This window comes from Lissotriton helveticus, chromosome 3_1, assembly GCF_964261635.1.
Source record: "Lissotriton helveticus chromosome 3_1, aLisHel1.1, whole genome shotgun sequence".
NCBI lineage: Eukaryota > Metazoa > Chordata > Amphibia > Caudata > Salamandridae > Lissotriton > Lissotriton helveticus.
Window position 1 is genome coordinate 1,427,973,321 of NC_136061.1, and position 18,938 is coordinate 1,427,992,258.

Below are 18,938 nucleotides of genomic sequence, written 5' to 3' on the forward strand. Positions count from 1 at the left end.
CTTCAAAAACGCCATCCGTACTCACCACCAACTGATCCGAAAAGCCAAAAAAACAGCATTCAAGGATCGACTCGACAACAACGCCCACAACAGCAAGGAACTTTTCAACATCGTCAAGGAATTTTCCAACCCCTCGGCCAACTCCAACGACATCACCCCCTCTCAAACTCTCTGCGACTCCCTAGCCTCTTTTTTCCACAACAAGATTGCTGACATCCACAACAGCTTTGACAACCAACCCGGAAGCCAACCCACCCTACGATCAGCTGACTATCTTCCCCCCGTTAACACCCTCAACGCCTGGAACCCAATCACCACTGAGGACACCATCCGCCTGATGAATTCCATCCACTCTGGATCCCCCACAGACCCATGCCCTCACCACATCTTCAACAAAGCAGACTCCGTCATAGCTCCGCACCTCCGAGACGTCATCAACTGCTCCTTCAACTCCGCTACCTTCCCAGAAGACTGGAAACACGCTGAACTCACCGCTCTTCTGAAAAAACCAACAGCAGACCCCACCGAACTCAAAAACTACCGCCCCATCTCACTTCTTCCATTCCCGGCCAAAGTCATCGAGAAAGCTGTCAACAACCAGCTCGCCACCTTCCTCGAAGCCAACAAATCCCTCGACTCCTCACAATCTGGATTCCGAGCCAAACACAGCACTGAGACCGCCCTCATCGCAGCAACAGACGACATTCGAACTCTACTGGACAATGGAGACACAGTCGCCCTCATCCTCCTCGACCTCTCTGCAGCCTTCGACACAGTCTGCCACAGCACCCTTTTACAGCGCCTCAAAAACATCGGAATCCAAGGAAAGGCACTGGAATGGATCACCTCGTTCCTCTCCGGAAGAACCCAGAGAGTCCGCCTCCCACCATTCAAGTCCGAGACCTCTGAAATCATCTGCGGCGTACCACAAGGATCCTCACTCAGCCCCACCCTCTTCAATGTATACATGAGCCCCCTCGCGACCATCGCCCGCCAACACAACCTCAACATCATCTCTTACGCGGATGACACTCAACTGATCCTTTCTCTCACCAAGGACCCCAGCACCGCCAAAACTAACCTACACGAAGGAATGAAAGAAGTCGCCGAATGGATGAAACAAAGCCGTCTGAAACTGAACTCAGACAAAACAGAAGTCCTCATCTTAGGTAAATCCCCCTCTGCTTGGGACGACTCCTGGTGGCCGGAAGCCCTCGGAAAGGCACCCATCCCGACAGACCACGCACGGAACCTTGGCGTCATCCTGGACTCTTCACTTTCAATGAACAGACAAGTCAGCGCCGTATCCTCATCCTGCTTCAACATCCTTCGCATGCTCAGAAAAACATGTCGCTGGATCCCCACCGAAACAAGGAAAACAGTCACCCATGCTCTGGTCACGAGCCGACTGGACTACGGAAACACCCTCTACGCAGGTACCACCGCCAAACTACAGAAAAAACTACAACGAATCCAAAACGCCTCAGCCAGGCTCATATTAGACATCCCACGCAACGAACACATCTCTGGTCACCTTAAAGACCTCCACTGGCTACCCGTCAATAAGAGGATCACTTTCCGACTGCTTACCCACGCGCACAAATCACTCTACGACATCGGACCAGATTGCCTCAACTCTCGACTGTCCTTCTACACCCCCTCCCGCCAACTTCGATCTTCCAGCCAAGCATTCGCCACTGTCCCTCGCATCAACAAAACCACCATGGGAGGCAGATCCTTCTCATACCTGGCTGCCAAAACATGGAACTCACTCCCCGCTTACCTTCGCCTCACCCAGAATCACCTAGCGTTCAGAAAACAACTTAAAACGTGGATATTTGACAAATAACCCCCCTCCCCTCCCCAAGCGCCTTGAAACCCTCTGGGTATGTAGTGCGCTATATAAATTTTATGACTTGACTTATGACTTGTAGCGTAATCCACAATGACGAGAGCGTATTGATGTCCTTTAGACGACTTGGGCAGAGGTCCGATTAAGTTCATCCCTACTCTCTTGAAGGGTGTGCCGACAATAGGCATCGTTTGTAGCGGTGCAGCGGGTGGGCTGAGTGTTCTTCCGCTGACAGATTTCACATTTCCTACAATAGTCCTGCACGTCTTTGTACACCCCTGGCCAATAGAAATGTCGTAGTATGCTGTCAGTCGTTTTCTCTTTACCTGCATGACCAGCCGTTAAGTGAGCATGAGCAAAGAAAAGTACCTGCTCACGGAAGGTTGAGGGAACTAACAGTTGAGGACTCTTTCCCATCTCTGCCTCCCTGTATAGGAGGTCGTTTCGAATAACAAACCTAGGAAACGAAGAGGTGGAAGAATCTTGGGCAGCATGAGCGGTTTCCCAAGCATTGTATAGGGTTCTGTCCTCAACTTGAGCAAAACGAAAACTGCGATCCAACATCCATGGGTCAGGGGTTATGTAAGCTCCCTTGGGACCTTCTTTAGTCAGGGGGCGGTCAAAAACTGTCTCTCGAAATAGGGCAAGGAATCAGGATTATCTACCTCCAGAATCATGTCCTCAGGAAGGGAGTCCACTACCCCTACCTTCACTACAGCTGGCACTTTGCCTATGGGCCTTACAGTAATCTCAGCTATCGGATAGAGCTTAACGTCCCCATGAACACACCGAACATGCACTAGAGAATCAGGGACATACTGACTAGGGAGAATCAGATGTTTTTGCACTACTGATTGTCTACAGCCTGAATCTAGAAGGGCTTTCACTGTATGTTCATTTATCCGTATACTCACATGAAAGGAAGTTCCTGTTTCTGCAGAGTAGAGAAAGGTTTTGGGTAGATAGCCCACCTCCATTGGCTCTTCGGGTGGATGTTTTCGTGGACATAAGCGAGCAATGTGGCCCCATTCACCACACTCGAAGCATTGAGGTCCACGGGACATGGGTGCTTCCGTTCTAAGCGGTCTGGGTTTAAAAGATTCCATCGTCTGTGTTGGTTTTTTCTCATGTTTACCTGGTGGTTGGCTCTTTTGGTATTTATCCTGTTCCCAACCTGGTCCTCGGGGTTGAGCTCTCGCATAATTGGCTGCCATCTCGATGGCTTGTTCCACTGTGAGACCCGAGTGTTGTGTCAACCATCTCTGAGAACCATACGGAAGGGCGTCCATAAACTGTTCTAGATATATCTTGGCAAGAATATCTTCTTTGGTACAGGCCTCGGGCTTCAACCACTTATCTGCCATCATTTTCAATCGAAAGAAAAGAGTTTTTGGATTCTCGCCGGGTACCCCTTTTTCCTTCCGGAAGCGTAGTCTATACGCCTCAGGATCCAATCCTAAATGGTCCAATATCACGTTTTTGATCAGGGGGTATGGAGCATTGCCTACAGGGTTGGCCACTTGATATGCAAATTGCGCCTCGCCGGTTAACAATGGGGCAAGAAAGAAGGGCCACTTCTCTTCCGGCCACCCTAGTGCTCTGGCTGCCCGTTCAAAATTCATGAGGAAGGCATCAGGGTCTTTCCCATGTACGTATTTTTGTAGAGCTATACCGGATGGGTTGGGGACATGTATTCGGCCTTCGACCGCCATGGTGCTTGTGGGTGTCGCCATGTTTTTCTGTAGACTGTCCAACTGGGCGGATATGGTGTTTGTGAATAAGTCCCAGTCGGCTTGCGCTGTAGTAATTTGTCGCTCCACCGCCCATTCCAGTTTCTCCTGTCCCTTCACCAGATGTTGTATGAGGGCGTCCATCTCGGGTGTACAGATGGACTGAGATGGTAATCCCACTTCTGACACCACTTGTAAGGGTTCAGCTACTGGAGAGGTGGGATGGAGATAGTCTGACACGTTGAATAGAGTTTTTAAAGATGGTTTTATTTTAAGATATGCTTTTCGCCATCTATTAGTCTGTCTTATCCGAGCAAACTCGTCGGGCTCCGTCCTGACTCCTTTGGGGAAAGACGAAAGTTCCAGGGTGCTTCTACCACGAAGTGATCTGTGATCGTCGGGGCTCCAGGACCTCAACTCCAGGCGTGCGTGGAAAGAAAGGAGATAACAAGGAATCAGTCTGACGTCCCTCGTAGATAGGTAGGGACCAGGGAGTGAGGGACACCAAGTGAAGGAGTGCATCTTTAGCGTACTTTCCTGTGCCTTTGTGCTCGTAAGGGAAAAGGGTAAAGGAGGCGCTACGCTATACACTATATACACTATCGTTTCACTCGTTTACTGCACTATTACGAGTTACCCAGCCCGCCACTTTGCCCCGTACCTTTGCAAGCCACACTCCTCCCGTGGGGGCGTGGCGGGGCGAGTCACCGGGTCGTTGGCCTCCTGGCTTGTAGTCCACAGCTGGGCTCGTCAGGGGTTCTGCTCCACAGTACTCCGATTCCGCTCTCAGTCTCCAGCTTCGTCCGTCTTCTCCTCCTCGGGAAACACTGTCCGTCGTTTTCCAGGTTCCACCTTCTTTTGAGTTTGTGACGTTGCGGGTGGGTGGAGTCTGGTCTCCCTCGACGGCATAGTTAAAGGAGCCGTGTTCCTTTTCGCCTTCAGCTCCCCACGTCTCTTCCGAGCCTGCTCGAGTCGAGTCGTCCGGCCAGGGAGAATTCGGCTGTTTATCGGCAATAGAAAGGGGAACAGCTGACCACCAGTCTTTAACACTATCAAGACTGAGTTCTCCATTGTGGGTGTCAGGGTATAGTCCCGCCCCATCACAATAGGCAAACAAGGTGCGGGTCCAGGTGCCGCAATGCTAGAAGCTGGCCTTTCCTAGATGACATTTCTGCCACACCAGGAGGTAGGTCCTCACAAAAGACTTCAACAAAACATTGAAAAAAGCTTTGTCAAAAAGAGACTAAGGGGTAGCTCTTCCCGGATCTGCACTGGCTGGCACAGAAAGAAAAGAACTGACATCAGCATGCCTCCGTGGTGCTTATATAAGCACAGCAAACGTCACTTCCTGCACGGATGACGTCAACGATGCCATGTGGAGCTGAATGATGCCACCTACCTGCACGCAGGGGTACTGTTCACGAAAAAGAATTCCTGATCCAGCCTGACACCTGGGGGTCATTCTAAAGTAAGGAATCTGCTGCTAGAAGTCTCTATCGGATGCTTGTCACTAACAGAGATAACAATATGGTTGAAATGTCAGTAGCAACCTAACACCCTAAAGACTACTTCTATGCCCTACAATTTGAGAGCATGGAGTAGCAACCTTGCATCTAGACTTTCTTAGGATTCAATGCACTGCATATCTGTTCACAGCAAAGAAGCCATCAGACTAGTGCCAGTAGTGTGTGTTCCCTCGTAAGGAAAACACACATCAGGTAAGGTCAGCTTCTCTCTGATTTGGTTCACTATCAACTCTCAGCACAGGAATGAATGCTGCTGCAGCACAGCAGTCTGGCAGCAGTCTCTAGTAGAATCTTTGGCAGGAGTTTGTGCAATACTCTGGGTCAAAGACCTATCTGCATCAGTGGCCACTTAATGGGTTTTTACATTGGGCAATGTCTACTTAATTCAGGACATAACCAGAATAAACCAGCATGACAAAAGTATGTCAATTCAGACTACATTATTTTGATTATACACTGTCTGACCTTTAGAGAATTAACAGGGAACTTGACTCAGACTTATGTCACCTTTGGTCTGGCAAGATCATTGTCTGGATGAATTGACACTTTCACAAGTCCCTCAAAAGATAAGAACATGCAGTAACATTTGGAGGTAAGCATGTTATTCCTAGTCACTCGGGATCAGTTTATCTGTCTCCGAAGTCGGATGTGGGGATGCCGCGAGACAGAGAGCCCGGCGGCAGCAGCAGCGACGGTCCCCAGTCCTTTAGAATGACTCGGAGTACGGGGCCGGTGATCTAGTGGACGGACCCTTCTGTCCAGCACCGTGAAATTGGTTCACAACGGGCCAGGGAGGGTAGTACTCCGGGACGACCACCTGCAGCCACCTTCCCAGGCGTTCCCTTGGAAGCGGGCAGTGAGAGATGCGCTGAGCTGCGCAGAGAGTACGAGCGAGGCGCCGCCGATGGCCACACACCCCAGGAGCTGAGGACGCGCAGTAGGGCTGGGGGAGAGCGGGACCCGGAGACAGCAGCACCGCATAACCGAGGGACTCCGGGGCATTGAATGAGGACACTGGAAGATGGGGGCACCTGCACTGGAATATTTTAGCACCAGGAAACAGATTCCTTTAGATATAAAGTGATCTCACGCCAGTGGGTCCTGTGAACAGTGGGACTCGGGCACACCCCTCTAGCAAGAAATGCAGCTGGGGTCACCGTGACTCGGGGGTACAGAGGAGTCGGACGCAGTCGGGGCCGGGGGAGACTGGAACAGCAGCACTCTGGGGACGGCCACTCTTCCCGTTGGTGGTGATTAAACAGCCGGGCAGCGTTACACACATGCTGAGCGTTTAAGACAACAAATACATGAATGGTTTAGGAGCTAGGCTCTCTTTGGTAGCAAGGAGGCACGCCCCCTATACGCGGTGTGGACATTCACAGCACTGGTGAGCACAAGCAACGAGGGGGCAGGACAGCAAGCACCAGCAATGAGGGGGCAAGACAGTAAGCACAAGCAATGAGGAGGGGCAGGACAGCAAGCACGAGCAACGAGGGGGGGGCAGGAGAGCAAGCACGAGCAACGAGGGGGCAGGACAGCAAGCACGAGCAACAAGGGGGCAGGACAGCAAGCACGAGCAACAAGGGGGCAAGACAGTAAGCGCAAGCAACGAGGAGGGGCAGGACAGCAGGCACGAGCAACGAAGGGGGGCTGGACAGCAAGCACGAGCAACGAGGGGGCAGGACAGCAAGCACTCACCAGAGGACTCGGCAGCTTCTCGACTTCTTCCGGCGGCGGCCAGGCTGAAATGGCTTCAGCAAAGCGCCAAAGTTTTCCGATTCGGGGGCATGCTTTTCGTTCTCTCCTCTTCCCATTGGCTGGAAGGTAAAATTCCAGCCAATGGAAAGAGGAGAGAAAGAAAACAAGAAAGAAGCTTAAAAAAAATGCCCCCGAATCGGAAAAAGACGGGGCTTGAACGGAGTGACTCCCCTCTCCTCCAATGGCTGGCCTCCGTTTAGGAAGCCAGCCAATGGAGAAGAGGGGCGGGTTCAAGCCCCACTCTAGAAAACATTAAATCTCTGACCGAGACTGCGCAAGCGCAGCCTACGGTCCTCGACCTAAAAATATTAAACTGCATTAGGCCAAAAGACACAATTCCAATCTAAGACTCATCTACTCAAATATTGAGAAGACTGGTGCACAGATATTCTAAAAACATTTGTACGGGCAGATCAAATAATCTGACAATGGTATTGAAAACGAAAAAAACCTTTTTAGGGCTTCTTAATATTTTTCAGTCGCTCATGTCAGGCACTACAATTGACAATGCTTATAGATTGCTTTGACATTTTAAGCACAAAATGGTTCTAGAATCAGTCACAAAGGTGGTGAACAATGCAAACATTAGAACCAATTAAGGATCCATGCTGATAAGAAAATATCTGGTCCTGCAGAACTTGGCTGGAAGATGCCAGATGAGCAGTAACCGGAGTTTAAATGTTAACTTAACACAGTTAATAATGAAAATTCATTTAGGGAAAAGGGTATATAACTGGGAAATGATTTCAAATGACTATCGTTCCTATCTTTTCTTCCATTCTTCGACTATCGGCTTAGACTGCATTTCAAACAGAGCCTCAATCTCATGTTTCTATATCTCATGGCTAATATTCTTCTTGGCTACATGCAACCAGAATAACGTTTGGATTAGATGAGCAGCTTCAATTTCCCTAGTTTCGTGGTTTTCTTCTACTTTTGCTTTGTGATATAGTCACCACTCAACAAGAAACGCAGAGGTGTAATAATCCACTGGTTGTTCCTGCTCCGATTCAAAATGTGCTTTTTCCAGGGGTACCACAGCAGTAATCAGTTTGTCTCTGAAAAATTCTTGTTTACGTTTCCGAAAGATGAAGGCTGCCTCTGCAAGTAGGATTTGCCTGCTATATTCATTTTGGAGAAAGGAAGGCTCTAATATCAGTCAGCGATAGAGGAGGTGTGGTTTTATTAGCATGTCCTTCAAAGTTTTCTTTCTGAATTGTAGATTTTAAGCTTAGAATTCATTTAGAAAAGGTGCCTACCCCTACTGTCGCATTCAAAAACAAAGGGTAATATACATTTTTTTCTTTACTGCATTTTTGTTCGCAGAAATAGTGGTGTATTTTAATCCACTCGTGCAAAATTCTATCTTTCTGTCTGGAATTTTAAAACAGTGTTTCGCATGTCACAGGAGAGTATATTTTTGCATTTTGCTACCCTAGCAAATTGAATCAATCCAGTTTTAACCCAGTCACTGTCTGCTGTCGTTAAAATTGTATAAAAATGTCAGACTACATTATGGGCCTTAATCAATGTTCACCTTTACGTAAATGGGCCCTGCTGTTCTTGCCAGTTTGATATGTACTTGATCAATTTTATCACACGAGTATCATGTATAAGAGAGCACAGAGCTAGTTTATCACTGGCGTCCACTGCACCATTATTCGCATTTAATGTATACATTGTTTGTAATTCAATTACTGTTTGACCTTTAATGTTTGTCGGTATTGCCTACTTGGGGACCCCACCACTGTTTTTACTTACTACATTAAATATTTATACACCTGAAAACATCCTCCATCACAGAACCAAGATTGCAGCAAATGAAGCTGCAACTAGACAACTTTGCTTAAAAATATGATGCACAAGTCATTCTACTATTTTTACCCAAAATACTGATAACATATGTTGCAACTAGTTAAACAGTTCTTAGGGAAAAAGCTGTGAACTTTTACAAAAATCTGAAAAAAGAGTTGGGGCACAATAGTATGAGTGTTAGCATGAAAAGACTAGACAAAGATACAAAAGTAATACAAATACAAATCCTTGTAGCTAACGCAAAGAAAGGGACAGCAAAGGTAGGCCCAAAGAGTAATGAGTTCAGCAATATAACTGTAGAGAGGGAACTACTCTGGTGTATAAAGCTTCTGCAAACAACTCCAAACTAATTAAAGAAAATGGCACTAGCAGAGGAAAGCACTGAATATTTAACTAATATCAGTATTAAGACTTTTAAACAGGAGTGCATAAATAGGCTTGTAGCATCAATTTTGTACGAGGAAGTGACATAAGTTCTTAAAGACTGAGCAAATGGTAAAGAAAGCAGGCCTGATTGCCTTACTAATGAATTTTATAAGAATCTATTTCCTAAATCTTTGTGAAGGCTTTTAACTATCAACTGGATTGAGAACAGTTCTATAATCTTAACTTAAGACTAAAATAAGGCTGCTCCAAAAAACGGGTACCCCTAAAAATTAATGCTGATAATATTGTCGGATTTGATTGCAGTATTCACACAATCTTTAGAGAAACAGAAAAAATTATCAACCATGTGTTTCCAGAACGTGTGCAGAAGAATAAAATATTATTTCTTGGGTGTACTGTCCATGACCATGTCACTGGTATTTGTGACGCAGTTAAATTAGCAAAGGAAATAACATCTCCTCTGGAATAACATTTGTTGACACTGATTGTAGAACTAGTCAGATTGAGTTTTAAACTAGTTTCATAAGATGACTACATCTTAGTGTATTGTAGTAATCTAGGGGCAGTTGAAAAATACACTTAAAGTGATGTCTACATTTCTATATTGAATGAACAGCTGAAAAACAAAGTAAACGTTCATGTATCTACTGATGGGAACAAGTATAAAAACAAATCTTGATATATGAAGTTACTTAGGACACCAACAATAGATTCAACAGAAGAATGATAAGCTAAGTGAAATTTAGAAGGATTTCAAACTGGCTGGGAATTCACAACTATCTTTAACAGAAAGGGTTAACTGTAAAGATATGGGGGCGTGGCTGCCGAACTCAACCAGGTGACTGCACTCTGTTAGAGCTCATGCGGTTGAGTGCATATACTTTTGCCAAATAGATCTTTTTGCCATAGAACTTGTGCTACAGAATGTGGTCCATGCCTTTGACACCCTGACGACATTGGGGGACCCATTTGGCAACAACATGCGTACTGAGGCAGAGGTGTATTCATGAAGCCTACTGAGCAAGGTGATAATTGCTCCATCAATCCCCATTTGTGCCATTATGGACCATAACTTAAGGCGATTTACTGTGTCGAGAGCACGTTAGGTCCATAGAGGCTAAATGTACACAGCCTTTTTGTGCTCTAGTATACTTTTGAACAATTAATAACAAATTTAACATTTGTTCCACATTTCCAAGTCGTTGCCAAAATCCGAACTGGTAGATTGAGAGCGCTTGAGATTCAAGCGCCCAGAGTTCTCATTTGGCCAGGATGACCCTACCCAAAATTTTAACTTAACTGTTGAGCAGAGAAATTGGGCGGCAACAATGAGGTTGAGTTTTATTCCCCTTTTTAAAAATCGGAACTATAATGGCTTCCTGCCAGGTCTTTACTAAGGAGGTTTCCATGAAGAGGAGGCACAGACTGACTCAAATACCTGCAGCAAATGTACTATAGGCACGTCTCCCAGGCAAAATTTAGTGGCCATGGTAGCACACAATGCTTAAGATCTCGTGCCCCTGAAGTAGATTTAAAAAAAAAAAAATGTTAACACTTCGCTTGAAAATGTCTATCCATTAGCGACTATTCGGCGAGGCTCTTTCAGGCAGTCAATGGCATTACAGGCCTGACCTTTACAGGGGACCCACTTGGCATTATTGGGCTATGTCAAAAAGGTTCAGAAAAGTAAGCAGAAATTTGTGTGACTGGCATTATTGATGGGGAGGCGTAGAGTAGTCGCTCTACTGCATGCCATGCATGCTGATGTCACTTCGTGCATTGGATAGCGGACCGCAAGCTTACTTCTTTCTGCCTGCTACCTGCCTCCGGCCCTTTGCATTAATTTACCTGGCCCGGTTTGGCCCGGATGCTCACCTTACACAGTCCCTGCCCACCAGCTGCCAGTTCGACCTCCTGTCAACTAAAGCTGTTCCATTAGCGGTGAAATCTGGGATGGTAGGAGCGGCTGCGGATGCTGAGTGATGGTTGCCGTGTGTCCCACATTGGTGGCAGCACGAGCAGGAGGGTGGGGGAGGCACGAGGGAGTAGGGATGATGCCCCTCCATGCCTTAGGCACGTCAGCTGGTTCTCGACTGGCCCCTGCCTCCTTGCCTTCCTCAGCCATTAAGCTCCAGGCTTAAGGCTCCAGGACCCAGAGGTGAGAGGCACAACCGCATCATCTGAGGTGGGTTGTGAAAGGGGGAAGGGGGTTGCCCCGGATGCACTAGGTTGCATTACCACCCCCACTGTGCAGGAGTGGTTTGCACACAGTGTGACAGTCAGCAGTCAACTCCGGTGCAGACTACACCATGAATAGTGTAAACACTCTCCTCTTCCTAAAAAGCCAAGTATAAAAGGTTTCCACAAATTGCTACTAAAATCTCAAGCAACGATTCAACCTTCACTTACCATCAGGAGCCCTGCCGAACTTAATACCATAAACACTATAACAAATTACATTAGCAATAGCAATACCACTTCATCCCACATCTTGCAACGGTCAACAAGCTCTATCATCTGAGTTGCTGTCTGAGCAACTCAGCGCCATGAAATCACAATAGCTCATGTAGCCGATGGTGCCCGTGGAGTGCTGCAGCCTATATTGTTTTCATCTTCACCAGAAACAAAGGCACCAAATAAAGTAACAGACAAAAGCAACACCAGATCAGGCACTCTTCGGACTCCTCCCAGGAACGTCTTCCTATTTTAACTTTAATTCTGGTTCAGAAAAGGACAGGTCTAAGTCCTGGGAATCCCTAGGATCCATTACAAAAATTGCAGGAGCTGCAAAGCCTCTCGCTCTGCAAACCTGAGATCAAGTTAAACCTGCTTGCTCAATCTTTGCCTTAACCTCTGTGAACGATGAGCCAAAACTATCTATAAAAACATCCCCATCTTTAACACCATTGTCTCAAATTCCCATAGCTGAACACAAATGTTAAATCCTACATGCACAGTACCTAGATACACATATTTCACTCAATATGGAGCTTCCTGCCCTAGACAACTCAGGAAGTAACAGGGTTGATTCCCGAATGGATAACGTCTGACAGCTTGACTTGCACGACAAAAAAACAAAAACTTTATGCAAGCGACAAGACAGGCGATCTAGTCACAGAACAAGGCCTGAATCAGCAATATTGAGCATTATTAAGGTTAATAAGTGCATAACATTGGATACAGTTGCAAATGCGAACACGACGCAATTCTCAAAACTTGATGCCCAACTGGAGCTTACTAAGCAATTCACATCTTCTATGGTGACAATCAATCAGAGGAAGGCTTTAGTTGAAGATGTCGTAAAGGAAAAACTAGGGTCATATAGCCCCCTAAGCACCCTAGAGAACCAAAGTTGTGGCCTTTTGCTGGAGAAAATGCGGAAAGTCCCAATGGTCATTAATGGCAACACTGAAGACTAGGCAAAATTTGATAAACTTGACAAACACCCGATTCGTCAGCCAAGAACCAGCTACCAAAAATCCAAGAATCAACCCAAAGGTAGCATCCTCTTCACTAAAGCCAGTGATACAGCTAAATGACCACATTAGCACGAGGGATTTATTAGATCTATTAAAACCAAAATAATCTTTAAAGTTGGGCTAAAATGTACACAAGTAGGAGTTCTTTAATTAGTGAACACACTTCCCATTGAGTGAATCGTGGGTTCCCAACATTTCAAGGTAAGCAGACATAGCAAAAGGCTGCTGACGCTGCAATAAATGAGTGCAATATCTTTTAGAAAAGGAAAATGATGCATGAATAAAAAGAATATAATTAGGAATTACATCACAGGTTTATAGCATTTTCAACAATAAAAAGTGGGAATCCTTGAAACTCAACCCGCTTAATAAACTAAGGGGAGGATGTAGATTGTGGTATGGGATAGACCCCCTAATGTATTTGTATTAGGAATAATGTATACTACAATGAAGAACAGCCAGCATTACAAAATATTCTAATTATAATCTGCACTGACAAACTACGTAAACATCCTACCAATTCTGGCAACAGAGTCAACAGATATTTAAACATAGAAGACGAAAAACACATTTTTACAGCTACTATCAAGTTGACAGAAATAACTGAAGTATGCATTAATTAAGATAAGCTGTAATTCATAATGAGGTGGAAATGGCGCAACACAGAATCAACTCTGAAATGATACATTGATCAATGGGAGACGTAGGTTTCATCTAGAGGGACAAGATTGACAGAAAACTAGTTTTGCCTTCCCGCAGGAACCACGCGTCGATGGACAGAAAGCTAACTGAATTGCAAAAAACACACAGTTGATGGACAGAATGTAGAACAATGTCATACATTCACCACAGTACAAGGATCTGGGCCTAAATCCATCGTTTTTTTGCACTCCACACCACCCTGGGTTAGACACTGGCTATATGCAAATCAGCTCTGACCCTGTGCCTCATGGGAACAGTCCAGTCCGAACTACCAAGCCATGTCTTTCCCAGACCGGAATCAAGCATCCAAGGACCGGTTTCTGGCTATCAGCCTTCATTCAGCCTGGATAGCTTGACTCCAGTGGTGTGGAGAGCCTGGGACTCACGTCTGAGCATACCCAGCCCACTCGGGGTGAAAATTGCAAAAAACACAGTTGATGGACAGAATGTAGAACAATGTCATACATTCACCACAGTACAAGGATCTGGGCATAAATCCATCGTTTTTTTGCACTCCACACCACCCTGGGTTAGACACTGGCTATATGCAAATCAGCTCTGACCCTGTGCCTCATGGGAACAGTCCAGTCCGAACTACCAAGCCATGTCTTTCCCAGACCGGAATCAAGCATCCAAGGACCGGTTTCTGGCTATCAGCCTTCATTCAGCCTGGATAGCTTGACTCCAGTGGTGTGTAGAGCCTGGGACTCACGTCTGAGGAGGCTTGTTTCCGGTCCAGGGAAGACATGGCTTGGCAGTTCGGGCTGGACTGTTCCCATAAGGCACAGGGTCAGACTGATTTGCATATAGCCATGTCTGAACTGGGGTGGCTGAGTGAACTAAAGAATGGTGATGGATTAAACCCAGATCAGTTGACTGGGGGTGAGTGTTTGATTTGTTCAAACACTCCGTCCATCATCCCCTTTTGTATCGCTCAGAAAGCTAACTGAAACAAGGTAGAGAGATTGCTTGACATATTCCTGGTATAAATGACATTCTTGAGCTACAGTCACTAATGTACGCCTTTCACTCTGATAGACAACATTGTATGGTCCACTGTATCAAAACAGATCAAACAAAATCAAGGTTGTCCTCATCCAAACCATGTGAAAATCGTCAACCTCCTCAATAAGTACTGATAAAGTCCTTGGGCTGGGTGGTACTAAAAAAACTCAACACCTTTATCAAAACTTAGCAAGTGTTAGCAGGTAGTCCTCAATAAGTTTTGCTCCTGACAAGAGTGGTACTGTCCAATAATTAAAAGAATTTGCTGGATTTTGTTCAAGCAAAGGTTAGATTGCTTTCTTAATCTCAGCAGGAACCTTGACAGTTCAATGAAAAAAGCTCGTCAGAGGTACAAGACTCAGTCAGTACTTTCAGTTAATTGGCTGGAGAATGATCCACAGAGGTGCTGGAACGCAATATCTTTTCAACCTGTTCACCAGCTAGTTTTAAAGATAGTCAGCCACTGATCCCTCTTGAATGATGGGCATTAGGAGAAAAGCTTCTTTCTGAACCTCTTAACTAATGTCAAATAATCATAATATTTGTTGTTACTCTTTTTATATTCTCTTTTCTCCTCACAAGAGGACATCCACCTTTTACAATTAATAGAGCTGAACGGTTTATAATCCTCAACACCATTGCTACACCTGTTCGTTTTCATAGGACTGATTTAATCATTGGGTACTGGCAAAGCCATATTACATTTTCTAAACATATTTGCTAAATGTATGTTTTTGAAGCCACACAAGTGTGATACCGGTTGTATCAGAAGTGTGGGAAAGCTGGAAGGTAGAAATGTTGTAGACCTCTGCAGATTCCAGAACTCACTCTCACAGAAATGTGAGGAACATGCATGATCTTAGTACAAATTTAAAGTTTGCAGGGTATTCTGGGTAAGAAACCATAGTGTGATTGACGCAAGCAACACCAATTGGGATTCACCTGGGACGCTAGATTTCTGAAATGCCAGGTTTGGTTGGCCACTCATTTTGGCAAGTGTGAGGAAACTGAGATGTAGCCCCCTGTCTGCCAGTCAATATGCCAAAGCTATGCCCAATAGAATCCTAGTTTTGGTGGTGGGAGGAGGTTATTAGTAGGCAGAAACACTGTTCTTTTTTTAGGGATGGAGTGGTGGGGGTAAAGCCGGATATAACTAGGCGTAACACCTCAAACCAGTTCCAAATAATCCCTCATTTCTACAAGGCATTTTGAAACTCCCCTAAACCCCATGCTGGGAGTGTACATTCGGGTTAAAACTCAATCTGTTCCCACAGGAGGGGGCAGAAAAACTTGCTCTACCCCTAAAAGGTTGGGGGCCAGGCTAGATGCCTGGACTGGCTGCTCTCACCTCTTTGTTTTTACAAATTTCCCTGGCTGTAATGGATTGTCCGGCCCCAGGTGACAGTAAGATTTGAGAGGGGGACTCTTGCCATTGCCCTGGGGAGCCACTCCCTCCTACATATCCTTCTCTGGTGTCTAGTGGGTAGATTGCTGCTTGGGGACCCATGGTTTTATATGGCCATGTTCTAGAAGCAGTGCTTAGTCTTAATCCCGTTTTGTAACTAATACCTTAGCAGGAGTCGATTTGAAAAGGCCACCCTAGGCTTGACCAGGCAAACAGAGCGCCAAACTGAGTAATACGTATTCACTGCTGTCTTAAGTGTGAAGTCAGAGGGAGCGCATGTTTGTATTTTCAACACTTTATATCACTAGTGATGGAATCAACATGAATGACATTGTCTATTATAATGTACTGACAGATTATTTCTGTATTATTTCATGTGCAGACCAATTTCTCTTATTGGACTGGTGCATTGAATTACGTAATGCCTCCTGTAACTTATTTGGTGCACATTTTGTAAAAAAATCGTTTAGGGGACTCTTTGCTAGGGTACTGTAAATGAGACTGCCTTGATAGATTCCAAATTACATATACATTTAAATCAGATGGGGTAAACACTTATAATTCTGATTATTTGCTTAAAAAAACAAAGTAGTTTAAAAGATTGAACATTTTTGCACCCTATTACTTTTTGATAGAAACTTACCCTTGCGTAGTGCAATTCAACTCCATATAGCTCTAAAGTTCGTGCTGTACTGAGATACCTGAATTCAGCTTCCGCTGGAGACAGGCCCCTGCAACACAAACAGCAGATTGAAAGATTAGCAAAAATAAAACGAACCTTGGCGTTCTTATGTTTAAATCTTACCAGAACTATGTTCAATCTGTTGTCTACTGATACATACATTAAAGTGTTACTATAAAAATAAACTGGGGTGTGATTTGTCTCATTATGGAAATGCATTTTGTTCTTCTAGAAAGTTCGAAATGCTTCAGTTTTTGAGAAAGGTGAAGACTGCATATCACACAGTAAACATTAATAAGACTGAATAAGTCATAGAAAGCGTTATTTCAAACTTCCCCTTTTCACCAAAATGATTGATTTACCCTACACGTGTCACGTTTTCCATGCAGACACACTCAAAAGCTTAAAAAAAATGTATCTTCAGAAATGGCCCATACTTAGAAAAAAATGACGGTGGGTCATCTCAGCACTCATCACCTCTGTTACATCCAGCCATACTTATTTATTTCTAGTTTATGAGAAAAGGACTTCGGATAGAAAGCTGAACATGAAGTCCCCAATGCGAATCACACACATTCTAGTCCTATATCAGCAAAAAAAGTATTAACTAATTCAAAAAATTACTGGTCAGATAACAGGATAGTTTAGGGAGAAGAGATAGGCTTAGGAATACAATTTTACAGGAAAGTGAAATATTTTTTTTCTGTCACAATGTCCTCTCTACTGGATTCACACAAAAAATGTGTGGCAAACAACGTCACTAAAGAGGATTGGGAGCATCAGATATATTTCACCGAAATCACGTATGTTATGAAACGTGCAAAGTCTCATCCAAGGGGAGCTGATAATCCAACAGCACCATTATGGACAATAATGCAGACTTATTTGTATAATTTCATCAACTGTCTAAGACCCAAAGGCAAACGAAGATCAAATATCATGCCAGAAAGATCTATTGGCTTTCTACCATCGGTATTAGCAACTTACAATACCGAGATGGGCACTGAATACATTTAAGTATATTGGGCGTTCCGCTATATCCCACTAGAGATGACATACTGGAGGGCAGTATAGGACAGGAGATGACAGAGCTGTAAAAATCGAATACTGGATGGCCTGTCCAAAATGATCGTCACCATGCCCGATATATTAAATCAGCACTATAGCAATAAATATCCCACTATGGTCTTTTAAAGAATTGCAATCACTGTTACTTTCAATTGGGGTACAGGGAAACGAATGCTAGCATTGGCCAGAGAGTAACAGCTGCTGAACAAAGAGGGTCTAGTAGCACCTATTTTTGAGCTATTACAGCTCAATTACAATGGGTGACCAAATGACAATTAGAGGCAGATTACATGCAGAACAAAATTTGCCTATTAATATTGGCTGAGGTAGTTTCGGGAAATGCATGAAGGTCTTGCAATGTGCTGATAATGCAGTGACATATTTTTGGAAATACTGCTTGAAACTAATCAGAATGCAAGTAGTATATACACTCGAGCTGCTCCGATGGTACCTTAAATTATTTCGCAGGACGGCAAAACAAATGGATACAAGTAAATGGTCAAGAGCAGGATGGGTAAGTGATTTATACGCACTAAATATTATGCTCACTTTCCAAGAAGCTAGATAAGAATTCAAATTGTATCCTGGCCAACTCCTAGCTTTTGAAAGAGTGGTAAGGGCAGCTAAAAAACTTGAAATCAGGACAAGAACAACCCATAAGCACACAAACTTGGTGCCTAAACAATTTTTCATTTTGATTTTTTTTAATGAATGTGTCAGTCTGTAACGCAACTGGTGCTCATGTAAAGCACTCTGATACATTTGAGTCAAGTTTGCGCTATATAAAACTCCCCGAAACAAAACCTCCTTAAAATAGTAATGACATATGGCCTGGATTGTAGAGGAACAACCACCTTATATAATAAGGCACTGTGCAAATATCAGACACACAATACATCTACAAGCGTCAATCACACTATGGGTTCTTACCCACAATACATCTTTATTATTGGTTTCTCACACTTTGGTCTGTTCGGCATGTGGCCACGTGTGGAAATTTTATTAGGGCGACAGTGAATCAGGAGGTGGGTTGACAGTGCATCAGGAGGTGGTTGACGGCTGTTCTGTAAGGCATAAACCTCTGAATATATGGAGAATTGATACTCTTGATAGCAGGACATTCTACTACACCCAAGTACCCACGGGCTGTGTACAATCTTGCTTTTGACACGCCTGATGAGCATGAGCGCTGTTCATTTCTCTTTTTCTTTGCTCCCCTGGTTCTCCTTTGTTATTGTTTCACTGGTGTTTGGGACGCGGGTTTTAACGTGAAACCCCCTTATTAAAATAAGCTGAGATAGTTGTTATTTAGCATATGCAATGTTTGTGACCTTGAATGAGAAATTGTCATATTATTTACAGTGTTCCCCTGACGAAGGGTTTCTCGAAATGCATTGGGTCTTGTGACACTACGCGGGAACTTTGACACTGGATAAAGCACCACATATGAAATAAATATGATGCTGTTTGATTGATAACTTTAGGTCTGTTCTTGTTTACTTTGCTTAGTCTTAATGTCATAATTTGCG

General features: G+C 44.6%; 1 protein-coding gene across 1 annotated transcript in view; it reads right to left on the reverse strand.

Moving 5' to 3' along the window:
- Positions 1-18,938, reverse strand: part of PTPN4 (protein tyrosine phosphatase non-receptor type 4) — a 1,253,225-nt gene that overhangs the window by 946,194 nt on the left and 288,093 nt on the right. Inside the window, exon 9 of the mRNA XM_078682081.1 lies at positions 16,303-16,390. Within this exon, the coding sequence (XP_078538207.1) occupies positions 16,303-16,390 (88 nt within the window). The remainder of the gene's footprint in view (positions 1-16,302; positions 16,391-18,938) is intronic.